The 27733-nt window shown below is 48.4% G+C and overlaps 2 protein-coding genes across 4 annotated transcripts in view; one reads left to right on the top strand and one right to left on the bottom strand.

Annotated features, from left to right (window-relative positions):
* The window catches only part of Nek4 (NIMA related kinase 4), a 41950-nt gene extending 36586 nt beyond the window's left edge, over nucleotides 1-5364 (bottom strand). For both annotated transcript variants that reach the window (XM_036199494.1, XM_036199495.1), the window contains exons 1-2: nucleotides 5098-5364; nucleotides 2916-3182 (exon numbers count right to left, since the gene is read on the bottom strand). In XM_036199494.1, the coding sequence (XP_036055387.1) occupies nucleotides 2916-3182; nucleotides 5098-5190 (360 nt within the window). In that variant the 5' untranslated portion in view covers nucleotides 5191-5364. The remainder of the gene's footprint in view (nucleotides 1-2915; nucleotides 3183-5097) is intronic.
* Itih1 (inter-alpha-trypsin inhibitor heavy chain 1) lies at nucleotides 1535-22487 on the top strand. Of its 2 annotated transcripts, none has more exons than XM_036199493.1 (22): nucleotides 1535-1664; nucleotides 1909-1929; nucleotides 2179-2345; nucleotides 2781-2885; nucleotides 11703-11865; nucleotides 12576-12689; nucleotides 13841-13966; nucleotides 14052-14168; nucleotides 14806-14974; nucleotides 15063-15188; nucleotides 15999-16180; nucleotides 16432-16617; nucleotides 17630-17769; nucleotides 18382-18536; nucleotides 18625-18639; nucleotides 19033-19053; nucleotides 19423-19503; nucleotides 19591-19704; nucleotides 20313-20514; nucleotides 21254-21426; nucleotides 21809-21920; nucleotides 22060-22487. In XM_036199493.1, the coding sequence occupies exons 1-22, from the start codon at nucleotides 1551-1553 to the stop codon at nucleotides 22187-22189; spliced, it is 2733 nt and encodes a 910-aa protein (XP_036055386.1). In that variant the 5' UTR covers nucleotides 1535-1550; the 3' UTR covers nucleotides 22190-22487. The 2 variants fall into 2 exon arrangements, with proteins under 2 accessions (XP_036055386.1, XP_036055385.1); XM_036199492.1 differs by having other exon boundaries at nucleotides 1551-1664; nucleotides 1909-1933; nucleotides 2156-2345; nucleotides 22060-22189.
* Nucleotides 22488-27733: the final 5246 nt, after the last annotated feature.

Genomic DNA, 27733 nt, shown 5'->3' with positions numbered 1-27733 from the left:
ATATGAAATCCATGTTTAACACAGATGACACTCACTCAGAAACATCCCAATGCTACAGCAAGAGAGACTGATTTAGCTCCTAATTGTTGGTTTTAATAAGCAGAGCTGTTATTGTGCGATCAAGTTCATTAGGCATGACAAAACCCATTGTCAGAGCAGAGTTTTCTTAGAAGGGATTGGGGAGGGACAGAAGAGAGCGCGACCAGACCTGTGGAAGAGACAGGTGCAGAGAGAGAGAGAGTGGGGAGAAGAGAAAGGGGAGCGGTCTGTGATCCACTTCTTATGGCTTCCCCTGCACATGTGCATATGGGCTTATGGAGCTATGCCACGCATGCGCAGACTGCACAAATTACGTAGGACGTAAGGCCCCTTGCTTGGCTACTGAACAGTGCCTGTGCAGTCACATAGCTGGAGGAGTGGCCGGAGTTCCAACACTACAGACATTTAAAAAAACAAACAAACATGTTTCCCCCATGTAAGCATGTGAAAAGATGTCTTCCTAAATATGCAGACATTGTCCTGGGGCCGAGCCATTCTAACCTCAGAACAAGGCTGCGTTTACATCAAAGTGATAAGTCTTTGCCTCTTCACCAACGCAGCAATCCAAATTAAACCAAATCAGACCGAATTGGAAAGGCCCAGGTTTAATGGGTAAAGCATTCCTGGGTGATTCTCAGCCCCTCAGAGAGGAGACTGGGAGGAAAGACCAGAAGAACCACGTGTCTGCTTTCTGGGATGCAGCTTATATACCCTGTGGGAATGGACTTGAGCCTCTCTGGGGTAGGAGCTGAGTTTGGGGGGTTTGAAGGGGCAGGTTTGGGGAAAGAGATGGGGGAGGAGAGTTGAGGTGGATCTTCCACCAGAACATCATAGATTCTTTGGGTATAGGGATGCCAGAGTGCCAGGGGTTGAGGAGGAGCTCTCACCCAAACACAAAGTATGCTCAGCAAAGACCAAGGGCCTTGGTGCCTCTCAGCAAGACCACAAAGACCTCAACAAGTCCTGGTTGTAGTCACCCTGACACTGCTGCAGAAAATGCCACTCTTACGCCAGGTGGTGGTGTACACGCCTTTAATCCCAGCACTTGGGAGGCAGAGGCAGGCAGATCTCTGAGTTCAAGGGCAGCCTAGTCTACAGAGTGAGTTTCAGGTCAGCCAGGGCTGCACAGAGAAACCCTGTCTTAAAAAACTAAAAACAACCCAGCCCTAACAATATCCCTGTACAGACAGTTTTTCTCTTCACTCTTGCCTGCTGTGGTTGTATCTCAGCAAATTTAGTAAATTCTACTCTAACTTTTCCTGTATTAGTGAAATCACTCACACACAGTCCATGGGTCACTATCCTACTACGTCATCCCTGGCACCACCTTCCCACCACACTGCTAGACAAACTGTCTACCACGGAGCTGTGGACCTAGCTCACTGCCAAGCTTTGATTCCCTAAGTCCTGCCGTTTGCCTCTGCTGTGTCTAATGTTTAAACTATGTTTATCTGGCACAGTATTGATTAATGTCCCGAGGAAGGTGACAGGAAAGTGAAAGCCTGGAGACCATGGACGGTGGCATGGGGCTTTGGGCGCTGCTGTGCGTGTACCTGGGGTCCCTCCTCACTCTGCAGGCCATGCCTGCTTTGGGCTTGGCCACAGGCAGACCCAGAGGAAGCGAGGTATGTGACTTAGGCATAGACAGGCAGTTAGTTGTGCCTGCATGGGGTCCTAGAGCTGCAGAAAATCCTACTCAGGGACCTGGGCCACCCCACCCACTGGATCATGTCTGCCTGAAGGGTTTTCCCCCAGCAGGAGGAGGGAGGTGGAGGAGTAAGGGACACAGACCTTAATCCCACCCTGTAACAGATGGGCCACGGTCCCTGAGCGTACCCACTCACACTCAGCTTTGGTTTTGTTTTGCAGAAGCGGCAGGCTGTGGATACAGTAAGTGAAAGTCTTGGCAAAGGGTCTGAGGATGGGGCCTTTATTATAGGTTTCTCTCTCCCACCCCTGTCAGGGCCATAGACGGGGGGTGGGAGGAGGCTCCCATCCCCTGAAATGTGACATTATTCATACCTTGCTTCTTGTCTCCAGCAAAGAGAGGGGGATCTCCTTGGGAGGTCTGGTATATTCTTCTGGAATCTGGGCGCCTTTGTTCTAGAGTGGGCAGGATCCCCCAATTTTCTACTCCAGACAGTTGATGGTGTGCTCATCAGGAGTTTGAAAGTCAACTGTAAAGTCACCTCACGCTTTGCCCACTACGTCATCACCAGCCAAGTGGTCAACAGTGCTGATGAAGCCAGGGAGGTGGCTTTCGATATGGAAATCCCCAAGACAGCCTTCATCAGTGACTTTGCCATGTGCGTGACTCCCTGTCTAAGTCCCCCACCCTAGTCCAGTTGTGTCCATTTACCTGCTCAGCGGGAGGCCAGTGTGACCTCATGTCTGGTCATGGCCAGGCCCTGCTTAGAGGGACGGGAGGGAAGTGATCCATTAACCTTCTCAGTTCTTACTTTACACAGAACCATTAGCCTTCTCACTGCTTGTTTTCAGCTTTTCACTCAAGGAGCAAAGCCAGCATGTGATCTGGCCTCTGTGAACATGGTGGTTACCTACTGATTTCCCATGGGTCCTCTGGGCAGCGGACAGTAGAAGCAACAGACAGACCATAAACACCTCTTTTTCAAGGAGTCCTGTGGACAGGGTCTTCTTAGGCAAAGCACACTCCAAATATAAAGGACAACCCAGGCAGTGAAGGGGGCCACCATCACTGAGGACTTTTTCCTTTTGTGCAGCACAGCAGGTGGGAACACATTCATTGGGGACATAAAGGACAGAGTGAGCGCATGGAAACAGTACCGGAAAGCAGCCGTTTTAGGGGAGAATGCTGGCCTTGTCAGGTCCCTACGGCAGTCCATGAGTGACAGTACCTGCAAAGCCATGGCGATCTGCACAAACCACTCCACCACCCGACTCTCAGGCAGGAGCTGCCCCTTCTGCTCCTTGAGCTTCCGGTACAGATCCCCTCCTTCGCAGAAGCCCATGACGATGTAGAGCAGACCATCTCCTCCCTCCCACGACTCTTTGTAGGTGACAATGTTGGGGTGCTTGAGCTGAGACAGGAGCTGAGCTTCCTGCTCAGCAGCTCGGCGCTCACGGCTGGAAGCATTTCGGAGGTTCAGTTTTTTGATGACGTACTAACAAAGAAAATGAATACTTTCATAAGGTGCAAGAAAACAGAGTTCTCTAGGTTCAGAAGTAGCTAAGAGTTCTCACGAATGTCCAGTCCTCAAAACCAACCTCTGGAGCCTATCAGATAAACTACTGGCTTGTTTTTCAAGAGGCACAAAATTGCCAGTTGGATACATTGAAGAGGAGGTGGTAGGCAGATCTAAAAATCATAAAACTGGCCAGGCAGTGGTGGCGCACACCTTTAATCCCAGCACTCTGGAGGCAGAGGCAGGTGGATCTCTGAGTTAGAGGCCAGCCTGGGCTACAGGACAGCCAGGGCTACACAGAAAACCTATCTCAAAACAAAACAAAACAAAAGCATAAAACTGGGGAAACTATTTGCCCCTGACAATTGTGCATTTTTCCCCAGTGCTGGGCTCAAACTCCAGGCCTTGTACATGCTAGGTAAGTACTATACCAATTAGTACAGCTAATGATTATTAAGTCTGACTTATGCCCATTCCAGGTCACAAACTACCCTTTCCCTCTGCATTTTACAATTTCTTTGAATCTGCAATCCCAGCTACTTTTTTTTTTAACCAGAGCTGAGGACCTTGCTAGGCAAGCGCGCTACCACTGCTACTTTGAAGGCTAAGGCATAAGGGTTACTTAAGCCCAGAAATTTGAAACCCAACCTGAACAACATAGTGATAGCCTATCTCAAAAAAGGAGGAAAAACAAAAATTAATAATGACTCAAAAGTGAATCCAAGATAACATACTGTTAGACAAAAAAAGGAAAAGGCTCCTTAACCTTTAAATGCCACAAGAGGCATTAAGATATAGCTTAAATAGGTGTATGAGACACATTAGATACTCATGGCCCAAAAATGTTAAAGCATCATTGGTCCTCCATATAGGACGTCATTCCCATTTAAAAAGAAAATATTTTATTTAATATAGTGCCCTCAATCATCTCAAAGATCATATATTCACTCCTTCAATAAACACATGCATAAATGTGTTTCCTGAAGTTCAAAGTACTGCTCAAAAAGAAGGGTTATTATTATAGCTGACTCTTAGCACAAATGTCCCATAATTCCCCAGGGTGCCTACTGAATTAACCTTATGAGAAAGCTTATGTTGTCGGCGGAGAATCTTGCATTGTGAGGAGAGTGGGTCCTAGACTTGGAGTGTGCGGGCTCTCTCAGCTAGCTGTTTGGAACGCCACTTTTCCGTTTCATAGTTGTGCCTTTCTGCAAAACATTCTGTGGACACCCTGGTAGCAAGTCATACTGAAGAACTGGCTCATGAGCCTTTGGGAGATAAAATACTTTACACAAAGAAGGAATGACATCAGATATGAGTTCTGGGAAGACCACTGCCACAAAAGCAATGGGTTAGAGAAAAGAAAAGAGGCGACAGGGACTCGTTTAGGAAGGAGCGGGCATTTAGCTACAAAGAATGGTGTCCTGTATTGGGGTAGTACCAAGAGAGATGGAGATGCTGGTTTGGTCTGGTGACAGGAATATAAACAGCGTTGGGAGCACTAAAGATAACTGTCACGAGTCCAGCCTAGGCAGCTGCATGGCTGGTCAAGGTACTCACTGAAACAGGGACTTTGGGAAGTGCTGGCGGAAAGATGAGCTGAGCTTTAGTAGAGCAAGCCACACAAGAGATGGTGCTTCACGGGTGGCACTGAGGCCTCGGAACGCATGGCCCCTGCTCTCATGAAATTTACGGTGACAGGAGGTTTGCAGATAAAGTACACTAGTTAATACCATAGAAGAGACAAAGTTTGGGGCGACTATTGTAGAAGGAGTTGGGAAGCTGACCTCGAGTCGAAGATGAGTCCCTGCCCACTCAGGACCTACTATTTTTTGAGGTTGCCCTCGGCACACCCCTTCCCTCCTCGCCCCAGGCAGGGTCCCAAGTCCCCGACCTGCTTGCCGTCCCGCCGATGCTTCACGAGCGTCACCTCCCCATAACTGCCCCTGCCCACGACCCGCACGTAGCAGTAGGTAGCCTGAGGCATGTTCCCGGAGGTAGTCTACAGTCGGGAAGCTGCGGCAGCGGCAGGAAAGGCAGCGGGAGGCCCCGCTCATGCCCGACAGGAGGTGAAGTCCTCCATAAACACGGCCCAGTCGGGCCAGGAGCTTACAGGCCCGGCCCACCCGGACGCCGCTACCATAGCAATACAGGCGGTGTAGTCCTGCGCATGCTCAGAATTGGAAGACCCACCATAGAGCCGACATAGCCGCAGCTAGAGCGGCTCCAAAGCCTCGGGAGGACCTACCATTGAGTCGTTACTGGAGCGGCCAGAGCGGTCCCACAACCGTGGAGGACTTGCCATAGAGCTTCGCTACTGGGAAGCCAGAGCGACTCCAGAGTCTCAGGTCCTGCTTTTGTGGTTCGGCCTTTGTTCAATGAGTCCTTACTGGTTATAAGAGCCGAGTATCATTCATTCGTTCTACAAAAATTCACTGTTTGTGCGGTTGGATCACATTCTATTGAAAGATTGGCTGACTCTAAACTTCACTAATGATGTTCACTGTATTTATTTTTTTGCATGACATTATTTCGCCTGCCCTTTTGATGCACTGAGAAATACACTAGACATTAGTACTTGTCGTCCCTAAAAGTTTCAGCCTGCTTGATTGAGAATTGCAAAGATCTCCCACAGAATGATTGCAAAACCACCATCCTGAGAGACTTAACAGGGAGCTTCATGCTGCTTCCCCCGGGAACACCAAGACCCCTTTTTAACACCTGTCTGAGCAAGTACAAGGCTGAGAAGAAGTCTATTAGCCGACACCTACCTGCTTTGCCCAAAGAATTTGCTTTTAAAAGGTGAAGAATTACTGATTATTCCTCTGTCCCGTCGGAATATATATGCATGTATCTTCTACAAGCCAGGAATGTTTTTCTGCAGGAGAGAAAGCCCTTTTGAAATATAGTCATCAGAAAGTTTAGGCATCTGTTTCCCAGTTTGTGTGGGAAAATAGAATCCCATCTTCTAGTAGATACAGCTGGCTTAACTGTTATTGTTATGTTACTGTTGCTGGGATAAGATCTGCCAATGTAACTAACCTGGCAATGCTACTCTTTAGTGTTGAGTTCCAGGCATAGAACAGCATCATGCTCCTAAACCATTAGAATTTGTCAGTTTTCTAAGAAGCCCCTTTGCTCACTTCTCTATCTCCCCCTCATTATCCATTTTGTTGTTGTTGTTGTTGTTGTTGGTGGTGGTGGTGGTGGTGGTGGTGGTGGTGGTGGTGTGTGTGTGTGTGTTTTAGACAAGGTCTCACTATGTAACTGAGGTTAGCCTCAAACTCACAGATGGGCCTGGCTTTGCCTCTTGAGTGCAGAATTCAAGGTGTGTGCCACGATGCCCAGCCTTCATTCTCCTTTTAAAAGGCCCAGTCACCTCTGCACAATTGAAATGAAACTCAGTTTGTCCTGTGACTGTCAATAGTTACTAATACAAATCTGCCTCCTCCACTGTAACTAATTTATCTTTAGCAATATCATTAAATACAATTCAATATTTATTTGTGGTTCACTTAGTTTAGTTTTCTTATTGAGAGGAAATTGGCATTGCCAAAGAAATGTGCCAATCTTAAATATGTAACTAGATCATTTGGCAAGTGTAATCCCTCAGATATATTAAGACCAAGGGATATGGAGAAATTAGAACCCTGTGTGTTACTGATGAGAACAGAAAATGGCTCAGCGTGTATGGAAATTGGTATCATGGCTCCTCAAAAAATTACACACGTAATGCAGCCATTTTACCTCTGGACACACACACACACACACACACACACACACACACACACACACACATTCAAAGCAGGGATTCAAAGAGATATTTGTACACCTGTGATCACATCAACATTCACAAGAGCAAAGGATGGAAACCACCTAAGTTCCCATCATTGGGTGAATAGATAAAAGTGTCTGTGTGTGTGTGTGTGTGTGTGTGTGTGTGTGTGTGTGTGTCTCATAAAGTGATATAAAAGGAAGGAAATTCTTGCATACAATAGCATGAAAAGACTTTGAGGACATTATGTAAATGAAGTGTCAACCACAAAGGACAAATATTGTCTGATATCATTATGCAAGTTATACAGGAGGGAAGGAAATTCAGAGACAGAAGGAAGAATGGTGTTGTCCAGGTCAGCCGGCTCCCCAGCTCCCAGACAGAGAAGGGGTGCAGAGCTTCACCTGGGGACAGTGGTGGCAGCTGTCCAACTTATAAGTGTGCTTACACTGTTAAATTGTACACTTTGAAATGATAGCTGGAAGTAGTGAGTTATGTCACTCAACACCAAGCCTGATGAACTGAGAATGATTCCTGAGACCCACAAGGTGAAAGGAGAGGACTGTCCCCTGAAAGTTGTCCTCTGACATCCACTTGCACATCAGGACATGTATATGAGCACACACACACACACACACACACAGAATAAGTAAATGATAAAAATGAGAAATATTGGCCAATGACATGGCCCAGCTGGTAAAGGCTGATATTCATCCTGATGACAAGTTCCACCTTCAGGACCCTTATGGTAGAAGAAGAGAATTAACTGACACAAATTGTCCTCTGTCCTACCTACCTACACACACACACACACACACACACACACACACACACACACACACACACACACAAATGCACAAAAACGCACATAAATGCACACACACTGACACAAGCATACACACAATAAATAAAAAATAAAGGTAGCTAGGTATAGTTGCACAGTGTGTAATCTCAGCATTCAAGAGGCAGAGGCAGGGTAATTTCCAGTTCAAATCCAGCTTGAACTATATCAAGAGACTAAGGGAAAAAAAAAAAAAAGGTAAACCTTATGTTTGCATATTTTACCACAATAAAAAAAATAGTTACTTTTAAGTGTTTTTTTACTTATTTATTTTTGTTGGGTTTTTTTTGTTGTTTGTTTTTGAGATAGGGTCTCAGTATCTCCTGCATGGCCTGGGTCTCACAATGTAGACCAGGCTAGCCTTGAACTCACAGAGATCTGCCTGCCTCTGTGTTGTAAGTGATGAGGTTAAAGGTGTACGCCATCACACCTGGCCAGTTTTTTAGGCCATTAAGTAAGATATAGAGCAGTGTTGCCAACCTGCCTTTCACTGTCGCCTTAAGGAGACCTTTTAGACAGCTTTTATTGTTGTTACCATCGTGTGTGTGTGTGTGTGTGTGTGTGTGTGTGTGTGTGTACATGTTTTTTATTGTTGTTCTCATCATTTGTGTGTGAGTGTGCACATGGAGGCTAGGAAAGCAAACTCATTATTTTAACAAGGTTTCTTACAGAGCTCAGAGCTCAACACTTTGGCTAGACTGGGTGGCCAGTGAGCTCTGGGGATCTGCCTGTCTCCATACCACCAGCACTAGGGTTGCATACATAGGCTACCATGCAAGGCTTTTATGTGGGTTCTGAGGATCAAATTCAGGTACTCAAATCTTCAGGAACTTTACCAACTGAGCTATGTCCCTAGGCTCTAGACAGCTTTTTCTTACCACCTCTTCCAGTTATCCTTTAGTACCACAGACACACTGTGTATCTGTTTACATATTGTGACTCTTGGGTAGGCTATAGACCATTATAGTAATCTATATTTTGGTAGGGGATGATTTTTTTGTTTTGTTTTGTTTTGTTTCTCTCCAAGACTCAATATTTTCTCCATCCAAGACACATCTATTTTACTTCACCCTAAAAAGACATCTTTTTTCTTTCTTTTTCTTTTTGGGTTTTCAAGACAGAGTTTCTCAGTGTAACAGTCTTGGCTGTCCTGGAATTCACTCTGTAGACCAGGCTGACCTCAAAGAGATCCACCTGCTTCTGCCTCCAAGCGCTGGGATTAAAGGCATGCATCACCAAGCCCAGCTCCTAAAAGGACATCTTTGCCCTTCTGGGAAATCTTTTCCTTTCTTGGTTTCTAGAACTTTACTGGTTCTCCTACTGTCCCTGTCCACACAAGTTCCTCTCTTGACTTCTCCTGCTTCCTTTGAAGTCTCCCAGGCTTTTGTGATGTGTGTATTGCTTCTTTAAAACAGAAAGACAGGCAGACAGACAGACAGGTAGATACCTATATACTATGTGGATCGGGAATAGGTGTCTATAGTATAAGTCTGTTTTAGTTAGGATTTCTATTGCTGTGGGGAAAAAAAAAAACCCACCATGACCATGGCAACTCTTTTTTTGGGGGGGGGGGTTTCAATACAGGGTTTCTCTGTGTAGCTTTGGAGGCTGTCCTAGATCTCGCTCTGTAGACTAGGCTGGCCTCAAACTCACAGAGATCCGCCTGGCTCTGCCTCCTAAGTGCTGGGATTAAAGGCGTGCGCCACCACCGCCCAGCTTAAATCTTTTTTTTTCTTTTTTTTCTTTTTTTTTTTTTTTTTTTTGGTGGCAACTCTTATAAAGGGAAACATTTAATTGAGGTGGTGGCTTACAATTTCAGAGGTTTAGCCCATTATCATCATGGCAGGGAGCATGGAAGCATGTAGGCAGAGATGGTGCTGGAGAAGGAGCTGCTACATGCTGATTTGCAGGCAACAGGAAGTAGACTGAGACACTGGGCAGCATGTTGAACACATGAGACCTCAAAACCCACCCCCACAGTGATGCACTTCCTCCATCAAGACCACATCTACTCCAACAAAACCACACCTTCTAACAGTGCCGCTCCCTTTGGGGGCCATTTTCTTTTAAACCACCACAATGTCTTACACTGCCAGCCCCATGAGGACCATGAATTAGGTGAGACAGAAGTGAGCAGGGACCAGACCACATGGGACCTAGGATGGAAAGTCTTGGAACACAGTGACTTTTTGTTTTTAATCCCTTCACATCTTTGTTTTGTTTTTGTTTTTAGCATTACTTGGAGAGACCCAGACAAGCAACTCCACCACTGAGCTACATCCTAAGCTGTATTCCTCACTTTTATCTTTGCTGTCACTAAATATCTGACAAGAATCAACTTAAGGGGAGAAGGATTGCTTTGGGCTCACAGCTGGAGGATTCAATCCATGCTGCAGAAGGCACAGCATCAGCAGTGTGAGACAGCCGACCACCCAGGCCCTCGGGCTTAATCCTTAGCAACCTCACAGGCTTCCTGACTCTCTCCCCTTCCCATAGCCACGGGCTGGGCCAATTACCCTCTTCATCCTAAATGTGGGGAAAGTAACAATACCTAACGCTTAGGGGTCATTGGCAACAGCGAAGAAATGGGACATAAAGATGCTGAAAAGTGTGCCAGGCGAGGACACATCACTGTTAGCTCTTCTCATCCTTTTCTGTCACCTGCCACCACTGTAGCCAAATAAGCATGCTCCTAGTTCCTTCTACGAGCCAGATTTGGCATTATCCATCTCCAACAGCCTTTTTCTTTTCTTTTCTTTCTTTCTTTTTTTTTTTTATCTGATTGTATTCCTTGTCTTCCCAAGCTTCCTTGGAACTCTCCATTCAACTGACCCTCCTGCCTCAGTAGCTTGTACTCCAGGAACATAGCACAGTATCTAGCTCTCAATATTCTAGTCTTAGACCCTTCAGTGTTTTCCACCCTGAAAGCTAAAGGTTTTCACATACTTTGTCCTAGTTAGTTTAAACTGTCAGTTTGACCTAGCCTGGAGTCACCTGAGAGAGGAGTCTCGGTTGAGGGATTGAGTTGTGGGCATGTCTGTAGGGGTCGTCCTGACTATTAATTGATGTAGGAGGGCCCAGCCCACTGTGAGCAATACCATTCTTTGGGTAGGTGATCTTGGGCTATATAAGAAAGCTAGTAAAGGATGGGTTAGTGAGTGAGCTAGTTAGTTAGTAAGCAGCGTTCCTCCATGGTTTCTGCTTCAAGTTCCTGCTTGGAGTTCCTGCCCCAACTTTCCTCAACGATGGTGTGTAATGTCTAAGCTGAAATCAACCCTCCCATCCCTAAGTTACTTCCAGCCATGGTGTTTGTAACAGCCACAGACTGAAAGCAGAGCTCACCTGTCCCAGCTTGCCAAAGTCCCTCCTCTCCTCTCCCTGACTTCACCTTTTAAAATGCCTCTCTTTCCCAGGCGCCTTCTGATCCCGTGGAGATGAGTTCCACCCTCCCCATTATATCCAGCTCTTTAGGCCTCTTCAGCCTCCAGCCACTCGCTGGGGTCCACTCCTTCCATCGGTTTGTCTCATTCCACATCAACCCTCTAAACACAGCGGGCCCCCGAGTTTCATCATGGGCATATCCCAGCTCCTAGCGTTGTGTCCAGCCCATCGAAGGCTCTTTTCATGCTGATAAAGGAATAAACAGACCTTCAAATGTACAGCAGCATGTTGACCTATCTCTCGGTCTAAGTTGGCCTCTGGGGCAAGGGTAGGGGTCACTTGGTCTTTTTAGGTCTTGTGGAATAGGTGTCATTCTTGAGCTCTGGCCTTGACCATCCAGTCGATATAATCTCAGGGACAGTTCTGAGGCTGATGCGTTGGGTGTCACGGATGCACATGTCACCTTTTGTCTGCTTGTTGTTGCCTCTGGTGACATATCCAGGGCCTCAGGCAGAAATATGGAACAGTTCACCATCCACATCACCACTGGACCCCAGAGCAAGGCCACATTTCAACTCACCTATGAGGAGATGCTGAAGCGGAAACTTACACAATATGATATCGTCATCAAAGTCAGGCCCAAGCAGCTGGTGCAACATTTTGAGGTAGTTTCAAGGTCCCTGGGAAGGATATCTGTCTGTCTGTCTATCTATCTATCTATCTATCTATCTATCCATCCATCCATCCATCCGTCTGTCCTTCTATCATCTATCTATCTATCTATCTATCTATCATCTCTCTATCTATCTATCTATCTATCCATCCATCCATCCATCCATCCGTCTGTCCTTCTATCATCTATCTATCTATCTATCTATCATCTATCTATCTATCTATCTATCTATCTATCTATCTATCTATCTATCATCTATCTCTGGCTCCCAGCACTGGTCCAGCCCCCTCTCCATGTTTTCTCAGGCCTGAAAATGCAGGGAATGAGATGGACTCCTCAGTGCTTCTGTGGGCTCTTCCTGGGCAGGAAGCTTCCTGAATCTCCCAGCTTTCTCCTCATTCAGGAACCTCCAGTTTATATATTTACTAACTGAGGGCATTCCTGCATTCTCCAGGACTGCCACCAGATCACAAAAAAACACTGAAGACCCAGTTATGTATAGAGCAACTTGAGGGGCTGACTTGAAGGGTTCAGATGTGAACACCTTTCTGTCTGTCAGTATTTCTGCCTATAATGAGCCAGGCTCTGCTAAGAGCTGGGTGGGGACTGCACATAGTAGGAAGGCAGGTCCATAGGGCTCTGGGCTGAAATTTGGTGCTAGTCCAAATGGGTCTTATCACAGAATTGGCTCTCATGATGCAGATTGATGTGGACATCTTTGAGCCCCAGGGAATCAGCAAGCTCGATGCTCAGGCCTCCTTCCTCAGCAAAGAACTTGCTGCTCAAACCATCCAGAAGTCTTTCTCAGGGAAAAAGGTATGTGTCCTGGCAGGGGATGGGATGGGCCCTCAGCAACAGTTAGCCCGGCCCTTATAAAATATCCAGGCAGGGTTGCTATGCTGCCATGATGAGTTATTAATCAGATTTCCCATCCACTATGGCAAATACCCGAGAGAAACAGCTTCAGGGGGGAGGGATTTTTTCTGGCTCATGGTCTCTGAGGTCTCAATCTGTCATCAGCTTGTTCCACTGTTTCTGGGACATAGTGAGAGAACATCATGACAGAAGTGCATGTAGGAATAGAGGTTGTTCACCTTATGCAGCCAGGAAGCCAAGAGAAAGATAGATAGATGGGGGGGGGGGGGGAGAGAGAGAGAGAGAGAGAGAGAGAGAGAGAGAGAGAGAGACCACCCAAAGAGCCATGGCACCTCTCCAGTGACTAACTTCCTCTAGTCTCACTCTTCTTGGTTCTATCACAGACCAATAGTCTATTCGATTTTTTTGAGGGAGGGTATCTCTTTTTTTGCTGTTGTTGTTGTTTTGTTTTTTGAGACAGGGTTACTCCGTGTACCCCTGGCTGTCTTGGAACTCACACTGTAGAACAGGCTGGCCTCGAACTCAGAGATCCATCTACCTCTCCCTCCCAAGTGCTGGGATTAAAGGCATGCACCACCACCACCTGGCTTACTTTTTGTTTTTAAAGGCAGTATTTCACTATATCATTATGTGGCCCAGGCTGGCCTTGAACTGGAAATCCTCTGGCCTCAGCCACTTTAGTGCTGGCATCATAGGCATTTCTGCCATAGCATCTTCTAGCCTTGCTCACCCCACAGTTTAAGATGACTGCTGTCTTTCACACTGTCATACTGCTGTGCTTTGATTCCTGATTTTATACCCTACATGGTGGTGGTTAGTACAGAAATCCAACAGTCCAGGAGCATAAAAGCAAAGGAACAGGTCTTTTCTTTTACCACAGACAAGTGTGTACCCTCAGAACCTAGATGCCTAGGCAAACACATCCGGGTGTAAACACACACACACACACACACACACACACACACACACACACACACACACCATGCACACATGCACAAAAAAAAAAAAAAAAAAAAAACCCTTAAGTTGTTTTGCAGACCCCTATTTGCAGCTGTGCAGGCCCCAGTGCCTCACACCTTCTTGGCTTTCAGGGTCACGTGCTCTTCCGCCCCACGGTGAGACAGCAGCAGACCTGCCCCACATGCTCTACATCCTTGCTGAATGGAGACTTCAAGGTGACCTATGATGTCAATCGAGACAAGCTCTGTGACCTCTTGGTAAGCCTACAGCTCACAGCCCAAGTCCAAGAGGTCTGGGAAGGATACTTGGGAGAGAGGCTTTTCTGGGTTTCTTCTGTTCCAGGTGGCCAACAATTACTTTGCACACTTCTTTGCCCCCCAAAACCTGACTAACCTGAGCAAGAACCTGGTTTTTGTAATTGACATCAGTGGCTCCATGGAAGGCCAGAAAGTGAGGCAGGTAAACGGCGGCTTTGATCGGCTCATGCAGCCGAAGCTTCTCTGATGAGTCTTGTCATGAAGGTTTGGCTGCCACAGGGGTCTGGGACTTATGCTGATGGGCAGAGACAAGGGGATGTAACTGGGAATCCCTACTCTGGGATCAGCCAGTTTCCTCACTGTGTGATGGTAGGAGAGCCCAGCTCTTTTCCTCAGTTTTGAAACAGAGGGTAATGGTGCCTACGGGTCATGGAGTTTCCCATGGAGAAGCACTCGGTAGAGAAAGCCCGTGCCCTGGAAATGCTGGGAATGATAAATGATCTATGGCCTGGCACCTTGGCGCTTTCAGTACTTTGCCCAATGGGTGGTAAAGTCATGGCTGCCTAAAACCAGCTCTGGTAGGAAATGAGGGCACTCTATGGATCCTGCTCTACCCACTAAAAAACTTCTAGTGATTTCTTCTCCTTACACTTGGTCCATTTTCCCTCTTTGTGCCCCTCATGCACCCCAAGTCCCAGTAGCAGGCTGCTTTCTTGGGGCTGACTGTCAGCTCCACATGTCCACTATGGATTTCTACAGTGGCTACCTGGGTTCCTGGAAGGAGTTATCCTGTAGCCATGCGGGGGCCATGTCCTTCCTTTGACTTCCTGTCCTTGCAGACCAAGGAGGCACTCCTTAAGATCCTGGAGGATGTGAAGCCAGGAGACAACTTTGATCTGGTCCTCTTTGGGTCTCAAGTACAGTCCTGGAGGGGCTCACTGGTACCTGCGTCTAAGGCCAATCTGCAAGCAGCTCAGGACTTTGTGCGGCGCTTTTCTCTAGCTGGAGGTAAGGGAGGGGGTCTCAGGACACCCCAGCATCACTTCTGTTTCCCTGTGATATGGGTGTCATCTGGTCCAATTCTCCTCCTTTACAGCCACAAACCTGAATGGAGGCTTGCTCCGAGGAATTGAGATCTTAAATAAAGCTCAAGGAAGCCACTCAGAGCTCAGCAGCCCGGCCTCGATTCTTATCATGTTGACAGATGGAGAGCCTACTGAGGGTGAGTTCCTCAAGGGCTGTCCTGGGAGGCGATGATCTCAGTACCGAAAAGGACCAATTCATCTGTTAGAGAGGCCATTGGGGCAGAAAGGCTCAGGGCAAAGTCAAATGCTAGCCTGAAAACTGTTCAGACCACAGCGCTCCAAGCTGTACCTCTGTCCTGTGAGTGGGTAACAGCAACTGTTTCTATATGGTCCTTGGATGCCTAGGGACTCAAAAGATGGGTGGGATTTATAGGTTAAGTTTCATTAAGCCATTTATTCAGGCTTAGTCCAGGACAAGGGGCTGGGAAGAGACACCAAGAGAATGAGATGTGTCTCTGCCCTCAAGGTGGTATAACGAATCTCTACCACAGAAGCTAGAAGAGCAGGGTGCCACAGGGTTATGGGATTCCTGACAAGGGATACTTGGCCCAGGTGAGGTCTGAGAAGGTCTCTTGGAAGAAGAAAGCCCTGAGCCGGAAGGAAGAGAAGAGGGCAGGAAGAGACCTTGGCAGGGCCTGCCCAGGAAAGAGGACAAGGGCAGAATGGGGCAAAATGAGAGTGGGAGGGCTGGCGGGGCTTCACAGGCCATGGGAGAGTTTGGAGCAGACTCGCATCTGCCTCCGATGGGCCCACATGGTCGGGTAGAGCCTTCAATGAACTGCTTCCAGCTGGTGTGGTTGCCCTGTGGTGCCTCCAGTTGTCAATGGGGACTAGAGTAGATCTGGGATGGGAACCTTGCCTCCCAGGAAGTGTTTCAAAGGCTTCTAGGGCCCCCTTTATGCCTGAGATATAGCATCCCATCACCACCTGGATGTGTATGGCTGCAGGGGAGAAGGACCGTTCCCAGATCCTCAAGAATGTACGCAACGCTATCCGGGGCAGGTTCCCACTCTACAATCTCGGCTTTGGCCAAGATCTGGACTTTAACTTCCTGGAGCTCATGGCCATGGAGAACAACGGATGGGCCCAGAGAATTTATGAGGACCACGATGCCACCCAGCAGCTACAGGTCTCCCTCACCCCTCCCACACACCATCATCAATATGTCATGGGGTCTTGGTGGCCATTTGCCTACCAGTCTAGAGAGGATAGATCTGCAGAGTTGAAGTCAACAACTACATGACCTTAAGCAGTTACTTAACCCCTCTCCGCCTAGATCCCACCTCTAAAGTGGGACATCAACATTCCACTTTGTGAGTAGTAGCCTTCCTCACAGGTTCCCAGCTGCTCATTCTGAGGCTACACTCCCTCTCCCTGCAGGGTTTCTACAATCAAGTAGCTAACCCCCTGCTGACAGATGTGGAGCTGCAGTATCCCCAGGATGCTGTCTTGGCTCTAACTCAGCACAAACACAAACAGTACTATGATGGCTCCGAGATCGTGGTGGCTGGACGCATTGCTGATCACAAACTGAGCACCTTTAAGGCTGATGTTCGGGCTCGTGGGGTAAACGAAAGGCTGTCAGGGATGGGGGGGTGTGTAGAAACTAGGCAGTACTTAGATACTCTAGACTCACACTCTTCCCCCACCCACCCCACCATCCCAAGGGCCTCTTTCCCGATGTAATGTCCTCTCAAGGGAAGACAAATATATCCCAGCCTTGGTACTGGACAGGCTGGAATAGAACCAATGTGGCATTAATTAGTGTAATCCCTTGGCTCAGTAGGATCACTCAATCCTCCTCATATCATCTGCCCCCCACCTCTCACCCCAAGCCTGAGAGAATGAGAGGCCGGTCTCTGTTTCTCACTAGGTCTCATTTCCTGGACAACCTCTACGTACCAGCTACATGCACATGTGTGGAAGGTCCCAGGGATAGGAGACCTCCTTTAGGGCATGGATTCAACCCACAGTGGGTTGAGGGCTTAGAACTTAGGCCTGGAGGGAAGAAAGCGAGCTAGAATCTAGCCTTGCCCTGTCCGTCTCTCTAGATGGTACTTTTTCTGTACTATAGAGATAGCACTACCCTTGAGTGCCTGTGTATGTGTTGGGGGTAAATGGAATATTCATATAGTACAAGATACAGGCCTTGGTACAAAGAATGCCTTGTCCCAAGACTTCTGGGGACTACAATGCATGCCTATGGTCCAGCTATGGTCCAGCTGGCCAGCGCAGCCGAGCTGGCACTCTGTGACCCTTGGGAGAAGTGAACAGCAGAAATAACAGCTATTTGTTGGCCTCTGCCAGAGAGAGAAACTCCCTAAGGACAGGCCTGGGCTTCCTGTCTCATCGAATTTCTGAGGCCTAGGCTATACCTGGCTCACAAGGGATGGTTAGCCACATCTGTATGATGGATGGATGGATGGATGATGGATGGGGACGAAAGCAGGCTCTAGAGAGGTGATGATACAAAGGATGAAGAAGCAGAGACCAGATGAGGGTGGTTGCCACAGCCTCTGGCATCATCCAAGGCTTGTACTGTCATGGCTTACGGCCTTCCTCCTCTTTCAACTCTCAGGAGAGGCAAGAATTCAAGGCCACCTGCCTAGTGGATGAGGAAGAGATGGAGAAACTGCTCCAAGAGCGTGGCCACATGCTAGAGAATCACGTGGAACGGCTCTGGGCCTACCTCACCATCCAGGAGCTGCTGGCTAAGCGGTAGGGGCCCTGCAGCTGTCAGGAGTGGACACCGTTCACCCTTGTTCCTGGTAGACAGAGAATAGTGGTTCTGAGCCCGAGGGTTGTGAGGGAATCAAGGGTACTTTCCCCCCTCTGCTTCCTCAGGGTCTACAGTGTGAGTCTTCCATTGTGGGTGGGATTCTGGGATGAAGACAGCCCATTTGCCCCACTGAGGAGTCTGCCTCAGAGGAGTCTGCCTCAGAGGAGTCTGCCTCAGAGGAGTCTGCCTCAGAGGAGTCTGCCTCAGAGGGGCTGCTGTGTCTAGACATGCACATCTGTTCCTTTGTCACCTCTACTCAATGGGAGAGCAGTACAAAGGTCAGAGAGGTAGGCTACCCTGGTCTCATAGCAGGCAAGCTGTGTAGCTCTGAGGCACATGCCTTGGCCCTGACAAATATCCAGGTTTTCACCATGAGAAGTCCTGCAACCGTGAAGTCCCTAAGGCCACAGTCATTGTGCAGGGAGGGCACTGTGAGCACTTGAATGTTTGTAGAGTCGGTGAAAGAGAAAGACAGGAAGCTGAGGGAAGGAGCACATGCCTGTCATCCCTTGTGTGGAGGTCTTGGAGTCAAGTACATCCCTCACAAACAGGATGAAGACGGAGCGGGAAGAGAGGGCCAACCTGTCGTCCCAGGTCCTGAAGATGTCCCTGGACTATCAGTTTGTAACTCCATTGACCTCTATGATGATCAGAGGCCTGACAGACCAGGATGGGCTGGAGCCTACCATTGACAAGACCCCAGAGGGTACAGGCAGTAGGGGGTCTGTGGTCAGGACGGTCATGTGCCAAAATCCTCCTGGGGGTTAATTCTTTTCCTCTTCCCTTCCTTTTAGATTCACAGCCCCTGGGTGAGTTTTCGGCCTGTTGATTTGGCACATGGCTTTAAGTGGCTGGAAGGTGACACACGCTGTTTTCCCCAAGCACGAAACTCAATGTTTCTGTATCTTCCCTGGCCCTAACCTCTCCTGGGCTTCTTCCTTCTGTCTTCATGACAAGCTCAGGCTTGCATCCTTCATGATTCATGAGCCTTTGCTAGCCTTCCCTCAGGTCTCCATTGAGCCCCTCTGCTCAGTGTCTGTGTGTGTGTGTGTGTGTAGTGGGGGACCCTTAGGAGGCACCCTCAACCTCAGCAGGACTGAGCCTAGACCAGGTCATCTCAGCACGAGGTATACTTGTGGACTGAGCTGCATGTCCTTGGGGTGGGTGTCAGAGTAACATTGTGTTTTCCTTGTCTTCTGCAGAGATGGTGGGACCCAGAAGGAGTAAGTAGCAGCCATCTTGGGGACTCCTACTCTCCCTACTTACCCTGCTGGCCCTCAACTGAGCACTTAGCTCTGACCAAAACCCTGGTTATCACCCACCCTGGTTCCCTTCACGGCCTCACTGGAAATCCTTAGAACATTCTCCCAGAGTAGGCTTGGTTTCCCCAGCCATGGTCGCAGTTGAAGAAGACAGAGGGGTCGAGGCTACCTCACAGGACCAATACCCTGAAAGGCATGGAGTGCATACGATGCCTTAGTGACTGCCTTGTCTGTAGCCTTGGGCCAGCTGCATGGACAGGGGTGTCTGCACAGCTCTAGGAGGCCATATCACCCCTCCCCCCTCTCAGTACCATTCATTCTCACCTACAGCATTTGTGCTGTCAGCCACACAGCCTTCTCCTACAGTCCACAGTCCAATAGTCTCAAAGTTGCCAAACCGAGTGACAGGTGGTGAGTCTCGGGAGGGTCTGAGGGATTCCCCTGATTGGCCCCATCAGACCAACACACAATGTAATGGACTCCATGCTGTATTCCCAGTGGACACGGATCCCCACTTCATCATCTACATGCCCCAGAAAGAGGATAGCCTGTGCTTCAACATCAATGAAGAACCTGGTGTGATCCTGAGCCTGGTGCAGGACCCTGACACAGGTATGGTGGGTAATACGCTCTCTGTCAGGGTGGGGGCAGAGCCAGTGTGCCTCTACCCTCCCTATTTAAATAGAAGCTACTGGGGTGGTCTTCACTGCCCACTGCCTTGCATAACATCCGCTTGGCAGGCACCTCTTGCTTTTCTCTTACTCCATGTCCTTGACTACACCCTACCCTAAGGTTTGCGTGTGTGACTCACACAACACACAGGACCTGTGGCCAGACCAGGGAACTTAGGGAAGGGAGAAAGCATTCGAAGATCAGTTTCTTAGATGTCCATGTTGGAGCGTGAGGCACAACACTTAGGGTCAGTGAGGATGAGGCTGGTCAGAGCCTCGGGGATGCATTTCTAGACCTCCTGTGAGTCTGTCTCTGTATGAGGGGGCCAGAGTCCAAAAGAGAAAGTTAAGTATAGGATATCTAGTAGGTACAGTTTGGGTGGGAGGAAGCAGGAGAACCACAGGAGGTCTTGAGAGCAGGACCACTCCTGGAGGTGAGACCTTTAAAGATGACATGGCCTGTGGCATGCAAGGGACATCCTGGGAAGGAGCTGGGGCATAAGCAGAGGCCCATGTTGACTGATTGGATGGCTCCTCACCCCACTGCAGGCTTCTCAGTGAATGGGCAGCTCATTGGAAACAAGGCCAGCAGCCCTGGGCAACATGAGAGCACATACTTTGGGAGATTTGGGATTTCAAATCCTGCATCAGACTTTCAGCTGGAAGTGACTCCTCAGAACATCACACTGAACCCAGGCTCTGGTGGGCCTGTGTTCTCCTGGAGGGACCAGGTCACGCTGCAGAAGGATGGGTAACTAGGCCTGGTTGTGGCATGGGGTCAAGGTCCAAAGCTGTAGCCCCAGTTCTGCTGCCTGAGTCTTCAGAGCCCGCAGCTTCCAGGCAGTGTGCTCAAGGGATGCCCACAGGACCTATGCACATGGCCAGACTCTGAGCCATCCCACAGCCCACTGTTTTCATTCCTGGGCATGAGCTTTGGCACTGGAGCTGTGAATCTTTCCCATCTCCACCAAGCAAAGCCAGCCCCAGGCTGGGAGAAAGGCCACTCCCTCCCCACAGCTCTCCTGCTTGCTTACTGCCCTGAACTTGAGTCCTCTGCTCTTCCTTTGGGGTACCTGTCATGTCTATTCCTCCCTTTACTCATTCATTTATTCAACCAACTCCTCGAGACACCAACATAGCTACAGGAAGAAGCCCTGAGACCAGGTGGACGCTTCAGGCCATGAGTGGGATTTGTGGGACGCAGACTCAGATAGCCACCAATTACTAGCTACACGACTTCCAGAAAGTTACTTAACCCCTCTGAACCTTGGTCCTTTCATGGGATCAGAGTGAAAAATTGAGCGATTCAGTTTACACAGAGGACTTGGCACCGGGCCTGGGACATTTTAAGCCACACAGGACAGAGAGACGTATGAGAGGGAGGAAACAGACCTCACAGAATGAGGGCCATGGGGCGGGGGCGTTGTTATGTCTGGGTCCTAGAGGATGAGGGCAGCTAATCCTGTTCTGATGCCTCCCTGGCCCTGCAGGGTCGTGGTGACCATCAATAAGAAGAGGAACCTGGTGGTGTCTGTGGAAGACAGAGTTACCTTTGAGATTGTCCTGCACAGAACATGGAAGGGGAGTGCAGTCCACCAGGACTTTCTGGGTTTCTACGTGCTGGATAGCTTCAGGATGTCAGCCCGAACGCAGGGGCTACTGGGTATGACTGGCCAGGCAGGCAGAACTGTGAGTTGGTGCTCTGAAGCCAGGGTGTGCTCATGGGTCCCAGAGCACTAGGACAGGCCAATTTCCAATCCAACATAATAATCCTTTAAGACTCAGTGCTTGAAGGCCTTGTCCAGCTTAAAAATGGTGAGCAAATACAGAGTGAGACTTAGGAAGCTAAGGGAGCCTGGGAATGAGTGGCAGAAACACCCAATTCACAGGAAGGTCAGAGGGCTCCAGGGACCTTGTAAGAGCGGCAGGTCATTGGTCACCAGATCTCTGTGACATTTCTGTTCCCCCTGCTCTCTGTGAGGCACTTGCCCTTCAGGCTTCTCTCTCCTTCATCAGTAACCGCGGCCTCCAATGTGCCTCTGCAGGGCAATTCTTCACTCCCCTGGATTTTGAAGTCTCTGACATCCGCCCAGGCTCTGACCCTACAAAGTCAGATGCCACAATGGTGGTAAAGAATCGGCAGCTGACAGTCACCAGGTGAGTGGGCTGCTGTCCAGTGCTTCCGCTCTTGCCTGCATTTTGTCCCCCAGGCCTTCTTTCCGGTTTCATGTGGGTAAGGTGAGGTGCAGCCTTGCCTTGTCTATAGAAGGACCCCAGCTGTCTTGTCTGTGTCCAGAGGCTTACAAAAAGACTACAGCAAGGACCCCAGACATGGAACAGAAGTGCCTTGCTGGTTTATCCACAACAACGGAGCTGGTCTGATCGATGGCGTTCACACTGACTATATTGTCTCTGACATCTTCTGAGCCCTCCAGCTAACACATCAGTTCTCCCCTGATGAGGGAGAAGAGAGCATTGAATTAGCCCCACCTCCCTGAACATGCTGGTCCCTTGTGTCAAGACATCCTGTGATTTCATTAAAGAGAGGCTGTGTCCAGTGCAGAGTTGGCTGCTTTTGGGGAGAGAGGTATCTGTAACAGCTCAAGAACACATCAGGCCCAGAGGTGGGCAAAGAATGCTGAGGTGAGAGGAAAACCCACCAGCTCTGGAGCTCAGAATGCACACTGTTCTCTGCAACTGGCTGGCTCCGTGGTCTCTGACTCCTCCAATTGAGCCCTTCATGCATCCCAGGAACCCAGAGATGCTCTGACAGTGAGGGCCATCACAACTAACCCAGAGCTTCTTATAGACAGGCCCATTTACAGTTGAAGAAACAGAGGTTAGGTGACCTGTTGAAAGTCCCTCAGCTTATGAATGATAGAGCTAGGTCCTCAACCCATTCTTTCTGACACCAAGCATGCCACAGATGTGTCCTGGGTGTCTCTTCCAGTCATCAAGGAGGTACATGAGCAAAGTCTGCTAAGTAATAGCATAAACACCTGAAGACTGTTTGCAGGTAGATTTGGGGTCCTGAGGAATCTTATAGGAGCAGGCACCTCAGACCCTCACTTTAGTCAGATTTCTTTGTGGGAATGGGAGACTGTGCTAGCCAGACTAGTATGGTCCATCCTAAGGACAGAGACAGACACTGTCCAAAGCTGAGCTTTCAGAGACTTAGAACAGCACCCCATTGTCTCCTCATACTATATGAAATTGTCCTGTTAAGGCTCCTTTCCTTGGGCTGGTCTTAGGACAAGAGTACAAGACAATGCACCCTGCTCTGGGGAGCGAGTTGCCCTTCATGTGAAGGTGATGGGCCTCTGCTCACTCTGGTGAAGAGTTTCTGCCTCTTCCTCTTCTGTCTTCTGTCCATTCCCCACGACAAACAAAACTCATAGAGACCCAGACTGGACCAAAGCTTGGCTTTGAGTAACACGGATATTGTATTATGGGCTCATTCCTGTGACAAAATAATTTTAAGGAAGGAAAATTTATTTTAGCTTACAGTTCCAAGAGGTACAATCCATCCTGGCAGAGAAGCCATGATAGCAGGGGCAGGAGGCTCCACCCATAGTCAGAAAGCCAAGTGATGAACGCTTGACTCATCCCACTTTTTCGTTTTTACACAGTTGAGAAATCTAGCCCATGGAATTGATTAGCCTAATACAGATAATCCCTCATAGGCATTCCCAGAGGCTAACCTAACTTAGATATTATGTCACAGACATTCCCAGAGGTTAACCTAATCTAGATATTATATCACAAGCATTCCCAGAGGCTAACCTAATCTAGATATTATATCACAGGCATTCCCAGAGGCTAACCTAATCTATATATTATATAACAGGTATGCCCAGAGGCTAACCTAATCTAGATACTATATCACAGGTATGCCCAGAGGCTAACTTAACCTAGATATTATATCACAGGCATGCCAAGAGGCTAACCTAATCTAGATATATATCACAGACATTGGCAGAAGTTCATCTCTTTGATGATTCTAGATGCTGTCAGATTCACAACCAGAATTGTGATAGTTTACCCCCTGTCAACCTGGCACCCAAACACATCACTTTTAACATATCATCTCCTTCCCCTTTGTTCCCATAGGCTCATGGCCATCTCAAAGCAAAATGCACTCAGCTCAGCTCCAAAAGTCCCCAGTTTTTTAACAGTATCAATACTATTTAAAAGTCCAAAGTCTTTTCTGAGGTTACTCAAGGCAACCTCTTTACCATGTGCTGCTATAAAATAAAAAATGAGTCATGTACTTCTAGTATTTGACGGCACAGAGTAGACACTCCTATTCCAAAAGGGGAGAACAAGGCAAGGAATGCTCGGGCCAAAGCAAGACTGAAACTCAGCAGGGAAAACACTCAATCCTGGAGCTCATGTTTGGCATCTGGGAATCAAGAGGGAATCATCTGGATGCTAACAGGTCTAGGCAGCCATGCCTCTCCCATCTGATGGCCTTCAGCACCCACAGCCTCTCTTGAGTTAGACACACCCCATGCATGCAGATTTCCTTGGTAGACATCTTGTGATTTGGGCACTTCCCATATCCTGGAACCTCCATTGCAAGTTAGGCTTCACCCACAGAGCTTCGGACTAGTTTCTCAGGGCCTCCTTGGAGGAATTCTGACCCTGCCACACCTTACTCTGACCTGACGCACAGGCCTCAATAGCTCTCTGGAAGCATGGTAGGAGACTCAATCTTAGATCTTTTATGCCTGCAAAGACAATTCTACATAGTTGAAAGTTGTGTAATAATTCCTCTGAGATTGAAACACTCTATCCTGCAGGAAAGTTCATTAAGACAAGAAGTAAGCAACTCAAAATAGCTTCAGGAAATTCCTGAAACTGACCAGACTTGCTAGGGTCCTCCTTTTCAAAGTAACTGTTCTGTTTCTGTGAAGAGACACCATGACCAAGGCAACTCATAAAAGAAAACATTTAACTGGGGCCTTGCTTACAGTTTTAGAGAGTTAGTTCATGATCATCATGGATGGAAATAGGTGTGGCACTGGAGCAGCCCCTGTGAGGAACCCAGGCTCTTGCCTAGACCCCTGCCTTGGTTGGTGATTCTGCAGCCATGACAGGCTGTGGAAAAGACCCAACAGGATGTAGGCCCTTGCATAGCATAACGTGCCCTTGAGCCCCTGACCTTGGGCCTAGCTCTAGTTTACAGAAAAACCCCATCAGATGTCCCCATATGGTAAAAGAAGTCAATTAAAAGTTACAAGTAGCAGGTTCACAATAAAGAAAAAATGTAGTAACCATAGCAACCGCTGAAAGAGATCATTGTTTTCCTGCAGCTGCAAGCTAATCAAGAACAGTACCTCTGGAGGGGAGGCACATCAATCCTGAGTCTGTTCCTATGTACTCTGTAGACTACCCCCCTTGCTTTATCTCCTATAAAAGCCCTGCCCCATTGCTAGTTGGAGTCTCTCCTGCTCTGCTTCTGTGTCAGATGGACAGAGAGGCCCAAGCTAACTTGCAACAATAAAAAGACTCTTTGCTTTTGCATCAGATTTGGTCTCTTGGTGGTTTTGGGGGAACTGTGGGTACAACACCTGAGAGCTCTACATCCTGGTCCATAGGCAGCAAGCAGAGAGAGGGAGAGACACTGGACCCGGTGTGGGCCTTTAAACATCAAAGCCCAGAGGCTCACACCAGCTGAGCCCCTGAGAAATGATGCTCCCCAACCCATTGATCTGCCTTCAGGCTGTGTCATGTGCTCCTCCAGGTTTCTAGCTTTTGTGAGCTGCTGCCAAAGCTGGGGTGGGCATTGGTGATGCAACTGTCTTTGAGTCATTTCTGCTCCTGTAATATCCTGAGTCAGGAAGCAGTGAGCAATCAGCTCTGTGCTCAGCTTATATTTTTTTACTTCAGCTCAGGATCCCGGCCCATGGAATAGTATGTCTACATCTAATGTGGGTCTTCCCACCTCAACTAACCTGATCTAGAAAATCCTTAACAAGTACCCCAAGAAGCTTGTCTCTTCAGTGACCTTAGATCTTGTGAAGTTCACATCATAGATGCTGAGCTTAAAGGCTACCTGAGTTGGGGAACACAGAGTCCTTCAACAGCAAGTGGGGGTTACTGGAGGCTGAGAGATCAACTTACCTCCAAAGGCATTCTGGGAAAGCAGGACTGCCAACTAGCTGTGTCAGCCTGCTCGTCCTGAGGAATGGGCAGTGTATAGGCCTAGAAATCTAATGGAGTCTGTATAATTCTAAGGTTGCATGATTCTGGTTTTCTCCAAATCCTTGGCTATCCTTCTTAAGCAGCTACACAATTCCCATTTTGAGTTGTCATTTTCCCCAAACTCTGGGTGTCCAGGGAGGAGGCGGTGGTTCAAATGAAAGAATCAGGGGAAGGCTCCATAGGCAGCTCTGGGTGCTGAGGAGGAGCCACTGAGAAAAAGGTTCCCTTCAACCCCAACCCCTAGTGGCTAGCAGGTGCTGAAAATGGCCATGTGACTGAGATAGCCCCAGAGCCAAGAAAGAGGCCTGGTTTTGAGAGATCATCTTCTACCTCAGGTCTTGGTGTGTTTTAAGAACGGGTGCTGTTCATCAGTGTGTGTGTGTGTGTGTGTCTGCTGACTTGGTAGCTCTGTTTTTGTTCTGTGTCTTCTGCCACTTCCAACCATCAGGCTAAGCCTTTCTGTAACTTATTCTACCTCTCCATTTCTGCTTCCAGCCATCTCTCTCTGTCACCAGAGCTCTGCACATCTGATAGTCAGGCCCAGAGCTTTTGATGGAGGACACAGCATCATCCATAAGGTAGCTGGCCTCAGCCCAGGTAGACAAGGGTCTACTCCATTCAGCACATGCAGGGTGCTCAGAGAAATCATGGCATGGTGGGCATGAGGCATGTGTCGTGGCAGAGGCTGGCAGGACCCTGATGTGGCTCAGGTCTCAGCCCTCATGCAGAAAGAGCTATTTTCTGAAGTGTCAAGACTCTGGCAGTGTCCTGGGGGCACAGAGTGAGCATAACAAGGCCTGTCCTATCCAAAAAGGGACATTGAGACCTGATCACACAAAGCTCAACATAAGGTAACAGAATGGACTCCCAGAGAGCCTACTGGGGCTGGGGAAATGGCTCAGTGCTTAAGAACTTGTAGTAGAGCCAAGAGGTGATGGCGCATGCCTTTAATCCCAGCACTCGGGAGGCAGAGGCAGGCGGATCTCAATGAGTTCGAGGCCAGCCTGGGACAGCCAGGACTGTTACACAGAGAAACCCTGTCTCAAAAAAACAAAACAAAAAAAAAACAAAACAAAAAAAAAAAGGAAGAAAGAAAGAAAAGAACTTGTACTGCTCTTGCAGAGGACCTGAGTCTATCTCCCAGCACCCATGTCAGGGATGGGCACCTATACCCATGTGCATATACTCCCATGTAGATAAATGGACACATACACATAATTAAAATAAAATATATCCTTAAAAATTAAATATGCCATCATGCTGTGAATGGCCACATGATGATCGTCTGAGAGCCATGCAAAGCTGGTTTTTTTTTAAATTAAAAGCACCTTTTGTCTACTAAGGAAGAGGGAGCAATGCCCTTGGACAGGCAGAGGGAGGAGATGATTCTTGCCGGGAAAGATGCCATTGGGGGAGAATAAACTCAGAAAAACAATTTGGAGTCAGACCCAGAGAGAGCGAGGTTACAGGGCTCGGGATTTGTTCAGCTCATGGGTCCCTGGCAGCCACATCAGGTAATGAAGCTAAGGGCTCAGCCATGGAGGTCCAGCTGGAGAGTGGCTGCCTTGTGAGGGCTGGAGCTGGGATCCAGGCCAGACTAGGGGCAATGTGGGTGGTAAGGACAAAAGCATTGAGCCCTAGATGTGGAGATGCCAGCTTTTCCAAATGCAGCTCCCGCCATCTTCATCATCCACCCCAAGGAGGCCAGGGGTCACTTGATTCACACAGCGTCTGCTTTCCTGAGGGCCTCCAGACTCCAGAAT

Source organism: Onychomys torridus, chromosome 9, assembly GCF_903995425.1.
Source record: "Onychomys torridus chromosome 9, mOncTor1.1, whole genome shotgun sequence".
Classification (NCBI taxonomy): Eukaryota; Metazoa; Chordata; class Mammalia; order Rodentia; family Cricetidae; genus Onychomys; species Onychomys torridus.
The sequence above is the reverse complement of the archived record's forward strand: the minus strand, read 5'-3'. Positions and strand labels throughout refer to the sequence as shown.